General features: G+C 47.0%; 1 protein-coding gene across 1 annotated transcript in view; it reads left to right on the top strand.

The window, feature by feature from the left end:
* The first annotated feature begins 334 nt into the window (after positions 1–334).
* Positions 335–17,131, top strand: part of LOC120055568 (zinc finger protein 521-like) — a 99,610-nt gene continuing 82,813 nt past the window's right edge. The window contains exons 1-2 of the mRNA XM_039003443.1: positions 335–3,891; positions 4,277–4,361. Of these exons, the coding sequence (XP_038859371.1) occupies positions 691–3,891; positions 4,277–4,361 (3,286 nt within the window). The 5' untranslated portion in view covers positions 335–690. The remainder of the gene's footprint in view (positions 3,892–4,276; positions 4,362–17,131) is intronic.

The following is a 17,131-nucleotide window of genomic DNA, read 5'->3' as shown; positions in this document are numbered from 1 at the left end:
TTTGAAATGTACGATTTTAGATGAGGCATTGTTTCCTGTGAGAGGCAAGCATAATGCAGTAACAAGAGAAAAAATGTCAAAGTAACAAAGGAATGTAAACTCATACTTAGCTACCTTGCAATTACCATAATGACTAATGCCACAGCAGCCAACCTTTACTATTTAACAGAGCTGAGACAAATGAGTTCCTAATGCAATCTGACAAAACACCTCTCTCTTCCTCTCCCTCTTGTTCCCCACTTTCTCTTACCTCTCTCTCCCTCTCTCTCCCCCCTCCACTCTCTCTCTCTCTTCTCTCTCTCTTCTCTCTCTATGTACCTGTATCTATGTACAGACGGTGTTGATCTCGATGATGACCCATCCTGTTCTTGGACTGCATCATCTCCATCCAGTAAAGACCAGACTTCCCCCGGCCACTGCGAAGACTATGATTTTGGCGAGGATGAAGGGGGCCCTGGCCTACCGTACCCGTGCCAGTTCTGCGACAAGTCCTTCAGCCGTCTGAGCTTCCTCAAGCGCCACGAGCAGAGCCACGGTGACAAGCTCCCCTTCAGTTGCACCTTCTGCAGCCGCCTGTTCAAGCACAAGCGCAGCCGCGACCGGCATGTCAAGCTGCACACCGGCGACAAGAAATATCATTGTGGCGAATGCGACTCGGCCTTCTCACGCAGCGACCACCTCAAGATCCATATGAAGACCCACGCCTCCAACAAGCCCCACAAGTGCCCTGTGTGCCGCCGGGGCTTCCTCTCCTCCAGCTCCCTCCACGGACACATGCAGGTCCACGAGCGGGGCAAAGACAGCAGCAGCAGGGGGTCAGGCAGTGGATTCTCCAAGGAGGAATGGAAGCTGAAGGAGACAAGGAAATGCAGCCGCTGCGAGGAGGGCTTTGACGTCCCTGAGGAGTTGCAGAGGCACATCGCTGAGTGCCACCCTGAGTGCTCTCCATCAGAGGACGGGGGCCTGGGTGGTGCCCTGCAGTGCATCTACTGCCACGAGCCCTTCAGCGATGAGGGCGTCCTGCTGACACACATTGACCAGGCCCACAGCCACGACCGCAAAGGTCACTGCTGCGCCGTCTGCTCCGAGCACTTCCTCTCCGTGGAGGACCTCTATGCCCACATGGACATCCACCAACTCCCTGAGTCCAGTAACCACAGCAACAGCCCTTCCCTGCTCACTGTGGGCTACACCTCCGTCTCCAGCACCACCCCGGACTCCAACCTCTCCGTCGACAGCTCCACCATGGTGGAGGCCGCCCCGCCTGTGCCCAAGACCCGGGGGAGGAGGAAGAGGGCTGCCCAGCACACCTCACATGACGTCGGGGGACGCTCCTCCAAGCAGCCCAAGATCTCCTACAGCTGCATCTACTGCAACAAGCAGGTGTTCAATAGCCTGGCCGTACTTCAGATACACCTGCGGACCATGCACCTTGACAAACCTGAGCAGGCACACACCTGTCAGTTCTGCCTGGAGTTGCTGCCCTCCCTGTTCAACCTGAGCGAGCACCTAAAGCAGGTGCACAACGCCGAGGACCATGCCGCCCTGGTGGCCAGCCTGCCTGATTCCTTGCTCCAGTGTAACTTCTGCACTGAGGTGCTGAGCAACCTCAACGCTCTTCAAGAACACATCCGCTGCTCCCATAGCTTCCCCAGCCCCGTGGCCAAGGAGAGCAATGCCTTCTTCTGTCCCCAGTGCTTTATGGGGTTCCTGACCGAAGCCACGCTGGAGGAGCACGTCCGTCAGACCCACTGTGAGGCAGGCAGCCTGCGTTTCGACTCCCCCCTGGCGGTGACCCCCAAGGAGCCCGTCGTGGAGGTGTACTCCTGCTCCTACTGCACCAACTCACCAATCTTCAACAGCGTTCTGAAGCTGAACAAGCACATCAAAGAAAACCACAAGAACATTCCGCTGGCGCTGAACTACATCAACAATGGGAAGAAGTCTCTGCGGACCCTCAGCCCTTCCTCACCCATATCGATTGATCAATCTTTCCTTCATGGTTCCTCCTCTCGTGGCAATCGTGGCATTAGCGAGTTCATCTGCAACCAGTGTGGGGCCAAGTACACCAGCCTGGACCTGTTCCAGACCCACCTGAAAACTCACCTGGACGGAATACAACCCCAGCTCACCTGCCCCCAGTGCAGCAAGGACTTCCCCAACCAGGAGTCCCTGCTTAAGCATGTGACGGTCCACTTCACCATCACCTCTACCTACTACATCTGCGAGAGCTGCGACAAGCAGTTCACCTCAGTGGACGACCTGCAGAAACACCTGCTGGAAATGCACACGTTCGTGTTCTTCCGCTGCACTCTCTGCCAGGAAGTGTTTGATTCCAAGGTGTCCACTCAGCTCCACCTGGCCGTCAAGCACAGCAACGAGAAAAAGGTGTACCGCTGTACCTCATGTAACTGGGACTTCAGGCACGAGGCCGACCTGCAGCTGCATGTCAAGCACAGCCACCTGGAGAACCAGGGCCGGGCCCACCGCTGCATCTTCTGCGGGGAGTCCTTCGGCACTGAGGTGGAGCTGCAGTGCCACATCACCACCCACAGCAAGAAGTATAACTGCCGCTTCTGCAGCAAAGCATTCCAAGCCATCGTACTTCTGGAGAAGCACCTGAGGGAGAAGCACTGTGTGTTCGAGGGAAAGGCCCAGAACTGTGGCGCCAATGGATCCACCACCGGAGGAGTGGACCACCACCCAGCGGCCAAGGACGACGCAGAGCTACAGGGTCTGTTGACCAACAGCCATGGTGTAGGGGTGACAGGATCAGGGGGCGTGTTGGAGTCCCCAAACAACCATGATGGGAGTGAGGAGGAAGTGGACACCGCTGACCCCTTGTTCGGGTGCGACATCTGCGGGGCATCGTACACAATGGACTCCCTCCTCACCAACCACCAACTCCGAGACCACAACATCCGCCCGGGCGAGAGCGCCATGGCGAAGAGGAAGTCCGACCTGATCAAGGGCACCCACAAGTGTAACGTTTGCCAACGCACCTTCTTCTCAGAGGCAGGTCTGAGGGAACACATGCAAACCCACCTGGGTCCCGTCAAGCACTACATGTGTCCCATCTGCGGAGAGCGTTTCCCCTCGCTGCTCACACTGACCGAGCACAAGGTCACCCACAGCAAGAGCCTAGACACAGGCAGCTGCCGAATCTGCAAGATGCCCCTGCAGAGCGAGGAGGACTTCATGGAGCACTGCCAGATGCACCCAGACCTGAGGAACTCCCTGACGGGCTTCCGCTGTGTGGTGTGCATGCAGACCGTCACCTCCACCCTGGAGCTCAAGATTCACGGCACCTTCCACATGCAGAAGACTGGCACAATGTCCACCAACCACCCCATCGGCCGCACCACCAATCTGGCTTCCCACAACCACCATCATCACCAACAACACCACCAGGTCAACCAGAAGCTCTTCAAGTGTGCCTCGTGCCTGAAGGAGTTCCGGTCCAAATCTGACCTGGTGAAGCTAGACATCAACGGGCTGCCGTACGGGCTGTGTGCCGCGTGTGTCAGCGCCGCTGGCTCAAAGAGCTCTAGCCCCAAGGTAATGAACGGAGGTAGGCAGCAGCAGGGAGGGGGAGGAGCCACGACCCCAGCCATGCCTGCAGCAGCATGGACCGCTCATATGGAGAGTCTCAGCCCCGGGGAGGGGAAAGGCAAGCTGGCCCATTCATCGTCATCGTCCTCCTCCTCTATCTCCTCAAGCGCCGCCAAGACTCGATGTACCAGCTGCAATGTGAAGTTTGAGTCAGAGGCGGAGCTGCAGAACCACGCCCAGACGGTGCACAGGGAACAGGCAGGGGACAGCAACAGCGGGCAGCTCAGGACCCCACAGATCTCCCCCATGCCCAGGGCAAGCCCCTCACAGACTGAGGAGGTAAGGGACTTTAATATAATGTAAATAAACAAAAGGTGCCGGTTTCCCTGAGAGAGATTCAACCTAGTCCTACACTAAAAAGCTATTTTAATGGAGATTTTTTATTGACCATGCTTTTTATTCCTGGACTAGGCTTCATCTGTTTCAGGGAAACCGTCCCTATATGATAAAACGTATCTTATAAAATTACCAAATTAGAAAAGAATCAGAGTTTTTTGGTTGTCCAGTGAGCTTGTTAATTAATCACAGAGTATACACATTAGTTTCAGATTTGTAGCCAAAGAACTGCTCAGAACTACTCAGAGTGCTCAGTAAGAATGTGACATTGACATAGTATAAAACCCTGTGTCCTTGTGTTGTCTTTTCCTCCTGGTCTTTTGCTCAGAAGAAGACCTACCAGTGCATCAAGTGTCAGATGGTCTTCTACAGCGAATGGGACATCCAGGTCCACGTGGCCAATCACATGCTAGGTAGGAGAGGTGACTCATTTCATATTTCTCTCCATGTTTATGGTCACTTGTTTTGAGGTACTGTCTAATGTAGTCATACAAAGGAATATCTGTTGATATATTGTTTAATTATTCAACATATTTCCCAAAGATATTCCATTTACATTCCATTTTGTTCATTTTGCAGACGCTCTTATCCAGAGCATATTGTTTCATATTTGGCTTTAAATCTTTCACATTCTCCCCAGATTGCAGTACACCCTTTGTAGTAACAAAAATAATTACTGTAAGCAGAACTATAGAATATAAAATCTTCTATTTTTATACCTTGTGAATTTGTGATGAAAGCCTCTGGGATGCACAAGCATGAACATTATGTGTGAGCCTGCTTTTGATTTTCAGACATTCTTGTCTGTCAATGCTGAAATGCCTGATCCTGTATGAAATGTAGGAAAACAACAATGTAGTACAATTTGATGCATGTAGACTAAGTTCATCAGACAAGATTCTAGATAATACCCTTTATTCAAATGTCATTCAACACATTCATATTCTGAATGCTTAATTAATACACAAAGAGCATACCCTCTCCTGTTCTATAATTCTCAAATGTCTTTACTTTTGGCTTTCATTTGTATGCAGGTAGAATCATTTGCAGAGAAAACACAATTCACTACCCAGGCTTCTTTCTTTCTTGCCTGCAGTAAGTAGGCGTCTGAATTCCAGTCTCACCTTCCTTTATTCATTCATTTATTCAACTCGTTTGGCGTCTCTTTCATTACACTGCATTATCTGTTGTCTTCAGTGGGAGAGAGACTCATTGATCTGGAACCAACCCGCCTCTCTGTTTGGGACGCGCTTCTAGGCGCAGGTGAATTTAAACACGGTGGGCAATTCTATAAGGACCGGTGGGCAATTCTATCAGGAACACACTGTTTGTGCATAAACAATCACAGGCATGTGATTTCTGATTTTGAGCTGTATGCTGTGTGTGTGTGTGTGTGTGTGTGTGTGAGAGAGAGAGAGAGAGAGAGAGAGAGAGAGAGAGAGAGAGAGAGAGAGAGAGAGAGAGAGAGAGAGAGAGAGAGAGAGAGAAAGTGTGTAGCTATGTGTGTGGCTGGTTTGTATTCATCTGATCTGCTCTCTCTACACTTTACTGGGGGTGCCTAATACATCACCATGCTAGCGCTAGTCCTCTCAAAACACCTCCCCCTACTGGTTACTTTAAGTCTTTTAGCCACACAGACAGGCATGCTATTCCCCCATAATGTTAGAATCCAAACAGTTTCAGAAAAACAAATCTGAAATTACTTTATTTGGAATAAATACAAATGTGCAATGGATCAAAATCAAATATTGATTGATCGAATGCATTTTGTTAAAGAACGTATATACTTCAAATAGATAACAGGGAAATAGATATAATCAATAAAAAGTAATTGTAATTTTTTTGTAATTTTTGGTTAATTGCCTATAGTTATGTTATTACACTAACATTGTTCAGAGTTGACATTGGTTGGTTTTATATGCTGAGGCATTTCTCTTTCTGCTCTCCCTCACCGACAATGGGAGGGTTAAACCTGGAGCAGGCTGTAATTACCACAAACCCAATTTAGCCCCCCAAAAAACTGAAATACCCTCATTTGGAAAAAGCTCCAAATAACGTCTCTTTCTCCCTGAAAAAGGGACACTTTCTCACTTTAATGGCCATCTGCACAAGAGAGGGGAAACGGGGCTCGGGTCATCTCTGCTCAGCTCTCAGCGTTATTAGCCTAGGTAATGGAGCAGGAGCTGGATTCATAGGGGTGTTATTTTCAACCCATGCCCTGCTCCACTCCTACCCCACTCCACACTGGTTTTGCTTCACACTGATAACTATATATAGTGATGTGGCGTGACATAACGCTGTCGCTAAGTGTATGGAACAAGTCCTTCTCAGCTGTCTGTCTTTGTAATACAATCATTTCTGACCGTAAACCAAGTGCACTCTGTCTCCCCTTCCTCCCCGCTTTCCTAACCAAAGAGCTAGCTAGCTTGTGGCCTTGTTTGTACGTTTGCCAGCACATTTTGATACATGGATATTATGCTCGCATGACGACAGAAAGCACAGCTCTGGTGCATTGCTTCTCAACATTTAGCATGATCATTTGGAAGTGGAAGGGAGGGAGGGAAGGAGGGAGGTGGCTATGGGTGTGAATGAAGGAGGACAGTACACTGCATACCAGCCCTAGCCTGGTTGAACCAGACTCAACACTGTGTTCACAATGTTGACTCTGTGTTCAGTCTGGTTTAACCAGGCTAGACCAGCTCTGGCCAAGCACTGGAAACAGACCCAAGTGTCTTAAGATGGAGGCTGCAACCTGCTAGGGCCCAGATGGATCAGTACACATTTGCTGTACAGCTGGTCGCTCTGTTTGGGGACCTGGTGTGATACTCCTATGGAGAAAAAAATGATATTGCCACCATCCAAGGAGCAATTTAATAGCAGGCCAGAAGACAGCTGGCCACTCTTTGGTTTACAGTTTTTTTTGGCATGGCACACTTACAGAATTGAGGGTGCCCGACAAAACAGATTTATACTGCTTTCAGTTGTTGTGGTTGTCGACTATCAAATCCCTAATTCGTGTCTTTCTTTGTGCAGGATGTTGATTAAGGCATTCTAAATTCTTCATCCTCCACACGGATACAACACATTTGTGTCAATCATCATCTGTTTGGGTTGTATGAGACAAGCACTCTAGATCAGGGATGGGTAACTGGCGGCCGGCGCGTGGCCCCCCTTTTGTAGGCCCGCAGTTAAGAGGCCGATAAAATGTGTTGCTCAGGCCCCCCAAAAGGCTAGAGCCAGCTCTGACTACGTGTGTGTATGGATGTGGGTATGCAGACCTGCGAGACACCGCGGCCCTTCATGATGAGTTAGGATTTTTCTTGGGCCCCACCACCATCAGAATTGCCCATCCCTCCTCTAGATGGGTTGTTTGTTTGCTCAAGTTATTGTTTGTTTTTAACTGTTTGCCTTTGAAGCTCCTTCATATGTCAGTTAAGCCTGTTGGGTTTAAACCAATGGGACATAACCTCTCCACAGCGCTTTACTTTGACCTCACCGTGAACTCATGGGGGGTGACTTTTGACCCATTTATCCTACTGTCTCAAATATCCCTCTGTGGATTTCAGTGACCAATGACACCTTTTAAAAGCATGGGCAGTGAGCATGGTGCTTAAAAAGTGAAGAAGGGTCTCACATTTTCACAATTTTGGTGTCCACTCTGATCCTATATTTTTATACTAGTCCAGTCCAAGCTACTCCAGCCAAGGTGGCAAGGCTCAGAAGGACAATCATAAACAAATAAACCCTAGGCAGCAGGGCAGGACATTCCAGAAAGTGGTTTTGGGGTCACCTCTACCGTTTTTTGGGCTGGTGACAGGACAACGCTGAGCCTGCAGCCAATTCAGGGAGGAGCCTTCTCCCTCTCACAGAGCGGAGCCAGTGGCCTGGTCAGCTTGGGCGAGGGGGGGCACAGGAGGGGGGGGGGGGAGGGGCAGGAGGGGTAGGGTACGAGGTTCGTGGGCGGAGAGGGAAAGGCACATTTGGTGTACAGCTGGCCGCTCTGTGTGAAGCAGGTCACTGTGGGCCGTTACAGAGCTGGAGAGAGGAGGGTGAGGAGCATGAGGCCTCTAGCCCTCCTCCAGATTCAACCTCTGTCTCTGTTATCTCTCCCTCCCTGACTCTCTCTGACACCGTTTTTCATACTAACCACCAATCTGGCAACCCTAACTGTGTTCCGCTTTTAGTGATGTAGTAAAACAGGAAGAATAGCTGTTTTCAGAGGTTAAAAGGCTTGTTGTTTAGTTTTTTATATGAACCACCAATCTGGCAACCCTTACTGTGTTTGGGTTTTAGTGATGATAGAGTAAATAGAGAAGTATAGCTGTAGTTGAGGCTAAAAGGCTCGTTTCATTGCCTTCTAAAGGGCTTCAAATTATCCCTTTCCTCCTGGTTGTGGGTCCCTGGAGCAGTTTGGACAATGGTGTGTTGATTAGGCCGTCTCTGTCATTCTCTTCACTAGTGGCGACACACTCACTCACTACTCCATTAAAGAACATTTATTTTCGTGTTGCGTAAAGAAATTTGATGGTTCTAGTGTTTTGTTGTTACTAGCACCAGACAGTATAACAATAACCTGTGCGCTGCAATGAATTAATCTCATTCATAAAGCACATACACATGTCATCTGTTAACAAACATATTGGAACAGGCTTCTCATTTCAATCCTAGGGGGTTGGATCAGACTCTAAAACCCAATAGTCAACACAACATACCACAGCAACAGGAACTCGATTAAATGTTATGAAATAAATAAGAGAACAGACCAGCCTCACTCTGACCAGCCCAGATCAGCCATTGGAAACAAAAGGAAGCCATGCGTACTGTAGACTGAGTGCGATTTCTAGCCTGATTTGTATTAATTGGTGATTAATAATAACTCCTCTCGATTCGTTAGCGCAGTCACCTCCCGCGCAGTCGAGTGTGCTGCTGCTAATATGCAATTACGCTCACCTTCCTTCCCGTTACATTATACCTCTCTGCCTGACTAATGTGGAGTCCATGAGGAGAATAGAGAAACAGAGATGGGCTGCAAAGAAAAATACTATCTGTAGTTTCGACACATTCAATTGCACAGTTTGTACCTGACTGGATTCTAGCTTCTTCCTTAAAAAAAAGTTAAAGTTCTCCTTTAACTCATAGACTGTCTCTATTAAAAGCTTTTACAGCATTGCGGTGAATGTACTCTTCTTGGAAAGGTATTTCTGTTATGATGGTCTGTTGCTAGGCCAGACAAGCTCAGTCTGATATGGTCCTTATATAGTGATTTTCTTGATATTTCCCCAAACCTCACAGACTAGGCCAACATGTGAGACAATATGTGATCCTCCCACAGTTCATACGGTGTGTTTGCACAAGGTTTTGAGCGAACAATGTCTGGACTCTGTTGTGATTGGTAGGCTGATGTCATGTGACCATGGTGATTTTATTTTGGCAAATCCTTTTGAGGAGATACTGTTGTAGTACTCTACCTAATGACGAATTTGTCTGTTGTAGCTCTAGCCCAGCTACCATGTCAGACTGCTTGGTTTCTCGGCAGACCTGGAATGAGCTTGAGGTAGAAGGCTAATCCTTCCTGTGCTCCAGTCCTGGCTCTTCTATGTTTTATTGATATACAGGAGGGATGTCTCCTTTAGAGTGTTAATGCCAACCCTTGTTCTGAATTGGCCTATAAATACTGTATGATCAGAATTAACCCTTCCATTCCTGTCCCTCCCCGGAGGTTCCTAGATGTCACGGAGGCCATCGGAGCATGCGCACCGCGGCCCGCCCCGGTCCGAGGGGGTTGCTAAGCAGTCAGGCGGGGAGGTGGCTTATGGGAGCAGTGCAAACAGACAGCTCTGCCTTAGTAAAGGTCAATGCTGCAACCCACACCTCTCAAATCGCAGAACGACCTCTCATTGTGTGACCCAGACTGAGTGTGCCTGGAGAGAGATGCCTCCCTCTGCCCTGGGGAGAATTACAGGGCTAGCGTTGTGTTGTGGTAGACATGACGTGGCATGGCGGTGTGGTGTGGTAGACTGGCGTGGCATGGTGGTGTGGTATGGTAGACTGATGTGGCATGGCGGTGTGGTGTGGTAGACTGATGTGGCATGGCGGTGTGGTGTGGTAGACTGACGTGGCATGGCGGTGTGGTGTGGTAGACTGATGTGGCATGAAGGTGTGGTGTGGTAGACTGACGTGGCATGGCGGTGTGGTGTGGTAAACTGACGTGGCATGGCGGTGTGGTGTGGTAGACTGACGTAGCATGGCGGTGTGGTGTGGTAGACTGATGTGGCATAGCGGTGTGGTGTGGTAGACTGACGTGGCATGGCGGTGTGGTGTGGTAGACTGATGTGGCATGGCGGTGTGGTGTGGTAGACTGACGTGTCGTGGCGGTGTGGTGTGGTAGACTGACGTGGCGTGGCGGTGTGGTGTGGTAGACTGACGTGGCGTGGCAGACTGACACGGTGTGGTTGTGTGATAGACTGACGTGGCGTGGTGGTGTGATAGACTGACGTGGCGTGGTGGTCTGGCTTTAGAAGTTGTCACCTATATACAGTAGCTTCATCTGATGAAACTTTAGTCCTGACATAGTCCTTCCGTGTTGGTGTCAGCTGGGAGGAATTACAGCAGTACATCCGGTTGTGATATAAGACAACTATTCTACTTAAAAGCAATAAAGATTCCAGTGGCATAACTTATCATAAGCAGATTCTATGGCTACGAACCAACAACAAACAGCTAAAGAGATGTACCCAAGGATTGGAACACTCTAAATGGCGCACAATTGGTGTTTCCAAAGTGCTGTGTAACGATTGACTGTTCTCATCAACGCTCGGTGTGTGAACGACAGACATGGGAGGAGAAGGGAGGGGAGAAGAGAGGTGAGGGGGGTAGAGCGTGAGCCCCTCAAAAGGCCCCCCAGCGCCAAAGCCTTAATAATCATGTGAGCTGCACTGGACTTCATTACCCTCCTGTTCGACAGGCGGAGTGCCAACCTGGATTGCTGGCTGGCTGCGGCAAGGTCAACGTCGGAGGAAAAAACAGTTACTGTGTTACTCCGGAGTGGGAGCAGAGAACGGGAGTGGAGGAGAGGGGCTGCCATCTGTCAGCTCGGGCCTGCCATACCCGCAGAGCAAATGGACACGGGCGGCCAGAGGAGAGGCCACAGACACCCATCGAGCTAAACCCACCGAGCATAACACTGAGGCTTGGACAGACAGAGAGCCAGCCAATGCAGAGCAGAGCACAGAGATGGACCTTGATGCTGCAGCTAAACACAGGGACAGTGCAGGGACAGTGGTGTGTACATAGATAGAGCTAGCTAGCGTGGTAAAGTTGGCATTGGGTTCTGTGTGCTTGTTTCTTAGTGTGAGTGCACTATTGGGGTCTGGCTGTTATGAGTCCAGATGGCAAAGTATTGAACACAAACATGATCTGTTAGAGTATGTTGTTAGATTAAAGTCATTCTTGACATTTTAGTTATATTTTGATAAACACCTCCGTTTTCGTATTTCATTTTTATATTTTCAGAAGAGCTCTTCACGCTGTCCTTAGTTTCAAGTTTCATTAGTCATATGTAAGGGATACGCATGGTATACATCGTCCAACAAAATGCTTACTTGCAGGTTCCTTCTGGACAACAACAATAAGAAATAGTAAAAAATAAGAATACGAACATAAAGTAAATGGCAGTAGAATAGAATAAACATTTTAGCATAAGTACAATACAGGAAGGCTCAATTTATAATCCAATATTTATACGTGTATTGGGGAAGGAGGGGCTGGGGGGCAGTGTATGAACTGAGCAGTGTAATAAGAGTCCGGTAGCAGCAGTTGTGATGTGTGTAGCATGAACGTATATTTGTGTGTGTATGTCTGTGTGGGTGTGTGCATGAGTGAGTGAATGTTTGCTAAGGTGCGGAGAATCAGAGCAGGTGGTCAGTCCAGTTCAAGTGTTAATCAGTCTGATGGCCTGTAGATATAAACTGTCTCTGAGCCTGTTAGTATCAGACCTCATGCTCCAATACCGTCTGCCCAACAGTAAGTGAGAGAACAGCTCATGGCTGGGGTGTGTGGGGTCCTTGATGATGCTGCGTGCTCAGGCACCGTTTTGAGTAGATGTCCTGGATGGGTGGTAGCACGATCCAAGTGATGTACTGGGCCATCTTCACCATCCACTGGAGGGCTGATGCGGTCGTGCACGGTCGTGCACAATTTCCGTTCCAGACCGTAATGCAACTAGTCAGGAAACTCTCGATGGTGCAGCGGTAATATCTGGAGAGGATCTGGGGTGGCATGCTACATTTCTTCAGCTGCCTTAGGAAGTAGAGGTGCTGTTGCGCCCTCTTGACAAGAGTGGTGGTGTTTTTGGTCCATGAAAAGTCCTTGGTGATGTGGACAACGAGGAACTTAAAACTCGTGACTCTCTCTACTGCAGTCCTGTTCATGTGGTTCAGGGCACGCTCCCTCCTCTACTTCCTGAAGTCAACAATCAACTCATTTCTCTTGCTGACGTTGAGGGAGAGGTTGTTGTCATGACACCACAATGCCAGTTCACTTACCTCCTCCATAGCTGACTTGTCGTTGTTGGTTATCAGGCCTACAACCGTGGTGTCATGAGCAAACTTGATGATGGAGTTGGTGTCGTGTAAAGCCATACAGTTGTGGGTGAACAGAGAGTACAGCAGAAGACTGAGGACACACCCCTCTGGGGCCCTTACACTGCTCTAGTAGTCATATTTCCCTTTGCCATGCTGTATTGCCCGACTTGAACACCAACAACAAGAGCCAGATTGTCTTAACTCTTGTTGGACATTTTAGAAGCCCTATCTATCCCTTCTCTCTCACGCAGTGGTGGTTGTATTGTTGTTTCAACTTGCCTGTCCCAGCTGTACAATACACTGGGTCTGTGGACGAAAAATTACCGGGCATCTGATTTAGTGAGCAACCCTCTCAGTGAAGACCTTTATGATGCCCTCTGGCCAATGTGAAGCGGAGTGGAGGAACCCTGTGGAATGTTCTGAAGCGCTCTCTAATAGGTTTCAGGTGCTGTGGGCCACCGGCCAGCCCCCCCGTCCCGTCCCCGTCCCGTCCCGTGTGATAGCAGCACTGCCATTTCTCCTCTCAAGGAGACGGGCAGACACATGACAACGGACACCAGTCATTTCTAGAGGAAAATACTCAGTAAAAAATGAATTGTCATGTAGACCCCTCCCATTCCCCCAGTGTGGTATTCCTGTTGTTTGTCTCAGTGTAACATTTCTTTAGCTTTTTGTTTACTGTACTCAGAATTGTACTATAGGGTAAAAACAATTGCAATGTCCCTTTTAGATCAATAAAAAGACAGTAGACTCAGTAGACTCTCCTCACTTGACCTCTTAACCTTAACAAGATGAGGAGAAAACAGATCTGCACTTTATCCCTCCACCTCTCCACAACTCTTCCCGTCCTCATCTTAGAAAGTTACTGCTTGTTTTCCCTGTTCCATTCCGTGACTGCAGCCCCCTCTGGCTCCATCGTCAACACACTCCGGAACACTGGGAGAGGAGATGGTCCTGGGCGATTCTTCCTCATTAATGGAACTCCCACAGGAACTCCCAGGATGAAAGCTGCAGTACATACAGTATTACTCCCACAGGAACTCCCAGGATGAAAGCTGCAGTACATACAGTATTACTCCCACAGGAACTCCCAGGATGAAAGCTACAGTACATATTAAGCATTAATGTTGATGTATCAGTGTTAATACAGTTCCTCGACTCTGCTGAGGTGGAATTGTCGGTGTGGCGCAGATCTAGTCTGTATCACGGTTTTAATTGAGAGGATCCATTTCAATCTTGTTATGTGGAGGATAATGTGAGTTATGTTGTTGTTTAATGTGTGTTATGTGGAGGATAATGTGTGTCCTGCATGCATCATCTGTTACCATTATTATACGTTGCATTTTGTTACAACATTATCCCCGCTACAGTAGGTGATGAGCATGACAAGACTGCTGGAGCGTACTGTATAGTGGTTTTGCCTAATCAACAGTAAAAGAAAGTAAAATACTGTACCAAATTCAGTGTTTTTTGGTTTATGAGCTTAGATGTATGGTTTTGTTCTAAAAATGTAATATAATTTATCGGGTATAGTTTTTGTTGCATTAACATATTTAATTGACACATTTTCTATGCAGATTTTTTGAAAGACAATACATTTAACTCAGACATAGACAGGCATTAGTTTGGCGTTAGTGGTAGAATGTTCAGAGTTGTTCTTCTCTGTTCATTCCGTAAGGGTTCAGAGTGAACATTGTGGCGACGCAGCCCTTTGTCTTTCCATTTGTCCCACTGGAGACGCAAACCTTAAGCCACTCTCCCTCTGATTAATCTTTAACATTTATAATTACTAATTAAGTTAGTAAGAGACTTTTAATGTAGTCCTCCTTCAATGGGGAACAGAGAGGACAACATATCATTAGCTTCAATAATGAACGTGGATGAGACAGATAATAGCCTATGATAGGTGAACAGTGACAGTTATATTAAATGAGGTGGATGGAGGGTATATGGGAAAGACTGTGAGGATGTGGTAGCTTCATGGATTGGGAAGCTCTGGAAGATAGTACTTTGGTTGAGTGGTCCCACAAAGTCTAGTGTGGTGAATAAACAACACTGAAGTGGAGGGGTTTGGAGAGAAAATGTGTTATTCTAGTTGGTAGACAAAATGTAGGCTGTGGTTGGTTGGCATTCCTTCATGGTGTAATATATTCCATGTGTCTGTTGTTCATATACAGTGATAAATGTTGATCATAGATGTCAAGCGTTTTTCCGAGACTATGTTCTTTAAAAAAAATCACATTATCACTTAAGTGCTTTAGCGTTGGCTGTCATTATCATGGCGTCTGTGCTGTGAGATATACTGCTCATTATTTCATCATTTTTTTTTACCTTAAAGACGACAATGATGCTAACCTGGCACTTCCCACAATCCGGCCCACTTTGGGGAAGGTGCTTATGCCATAATGATTATTATCATTAAGAAGATATTAATGTGCTTAGTGTTTGTGACCCAGCTGCTCATCATGCCCGGTCGTTGCCAAAACGGACCCTGCTCAGGGGCCATAGGGGCCGACCGCCCACCTGTCCAGGGGCTCTCAGGGTCACCAAAGGTGACGCCTACAACCCAGGCTTCTGATTGGACAAGTTTGGTTATTAGTCGAAACCTACTCTATCTAGCTACATTTCCAGTGCAGAGGTGTTGGGGAAAGTTATGGATTTGTGTTTACATGAAAAAAAGTAGTGTGTTTATACTGTATGTGGGTGTAATAAATAAAAAAGTAAACAAAAAAATTGGTTGAAAGATTACCAACGTCTATAATGAAACTAAGTGATTATTATAATAACCAACCCAATTCTTAAACATCTCCCTCTTATACAATATTGGCGTACATATTAATTCTAACTATGTTATTCCGATGCAAGGGGAAATGTATGTTTTCCCTTCAGAGATTTATTCCACATTATTATACAGTACATTTCCATGTTACTGTTAACACACGCTGTTCCAACAGTTGAGCAGTAATACTACATTTTGGGCGAAATTAGACTTTTTGTGCAAATAATTTGTTTAATTTCTTGTAATAGATTTAAAAACTAAAAAATCAGACAACGTGACAGTACCATATAATAGCTTTCTCTTTTACTCATTTCCACAATGACAGTTGTGACATCATAGTTACAGTAACCTAGGATTAGAAGAACATGTTCTATGACAACTGTGAGGCAGTCATGATTTACATATTGCTGTAGTTGGGGAGGTTGGAGGACTACTCTGTTAGAGTAGCTCAATACAGTGTGATGTGGTCGTCACGGAGACAGTGTGTGTGGAGCTAGCTATAGGCTGTCTGGCTCACTCTCCTCCTTTCCCAGTTTTCAAATTGCTGCTTCATTAGGACTTGGAAGAGGATCCTGTGGTTACATTTAATCAAACGAATCGCTATGGAAGACTCACACAATCAATCACAATCCTTATCCAATATGTTACATTCTGTAACTACCATGCTGGCTTGGAGAAAAGTCAATTACAACACTCTCCCCTTTCTCTTTCTGCTGTTCTCTTTCTGCAGCTTTTCTGTGATATTATGCATTTTTTGCTGTTGTTACAGTTTGCATACGTTAGCATCTAGCTTATGTAGTTTCATAAACTAGATGTCGAATCTTAACTGACCCATTTCGTCATAGGAGGAAAATAATCCTGCAGTAGGAGATTTTCCTCCTGGTCTAACGGTGTAAAATGTTGGTCTCTACCGTGGAAGACCCGGGTACACACCTGTACTGTACCTTATGTAGGCTACTTGCAGGCTACAGCATCGTGTGGATTCTTATGTGGATTGTATTTGTAGGGGGTATATGTATTTTTCATTTGGGGATTTTTTTTTTTTTAGATCATTTGATTTATTATATGTTGAAGGCAAGCAATAGACAGAATCAATTATTGGTTACCTCAGTGCTTGTGTGGTCCAGCGGTTTACCCTGGCACACATATGCTACAGCCCTTTGACTCATGAATTAATGTATATTTTTGACGCATTCATTCCGTGTGGTTACTGGGTTCATTCTGCATGGTTACTGGGTTAAAACAGAAACAACTCCAATGTCAACAGTTTAGGCATTCATTCCGAGTGGTTAAGGTTATGGCTATGGTTTTGGGAAGGCTTAAAACGAAATACTTTAAAACAACGCGCCTGTGTATCATCAGTATTTATAACATTCTTAGAGCTTGCATTGTAACCTGCCGTAGTGCAGTGGAGTCATGAGTTTGTGCCCAGTGCTGAGCGATCTAGTGACGAGCCTGAGCCTGCATTAGGCCCACAAGTTAATTGCACTTATTTAAATGTTTTCAACAAGTAAAACAAATAGTCTGATAATTAACACATCAGAGAAAAGTGTCTCAGCTCAACGAAATCGTCTTTGGATTGGCTCAAATGCAGCTTGACAGCTTTATGAAATTAAATATTAAAGCCACACAATACAGGCGTTCACTCTACACCAAAGACCATAACTAAATTGACAAATTATACATAGCTGAACAGTAAAACGTGGGCTAGCATCCACACTGGAGGAAAGTTTATCGTTATACAGTAGGCCTACGTCTGTCAATATACTGATGGCCCAGATCAGCTCATCAACTCAGCTAGGAAAACATGAACACTGTTATC

The sequence above is a fragment of the Salvelinus namaycush genome, chromosome 11 (assembly GCF_016432855.1).
Source record: "Salvelinus namaycush isolate Seneca chromosome 11, SaNama_1.0, whole genome shotgun sequence".
NCBI lineage: Eukaryota > Metazoa > Chordata > Actinopteri > Salmoniformes > Salmonidae > Salvelinus > Salvelinus namaycush.
The sequence above is the reverse complement of the archived record's forward strand: the minus strand, read 5'-3'. Positions and strand labels throughout refer to the sequence as shown.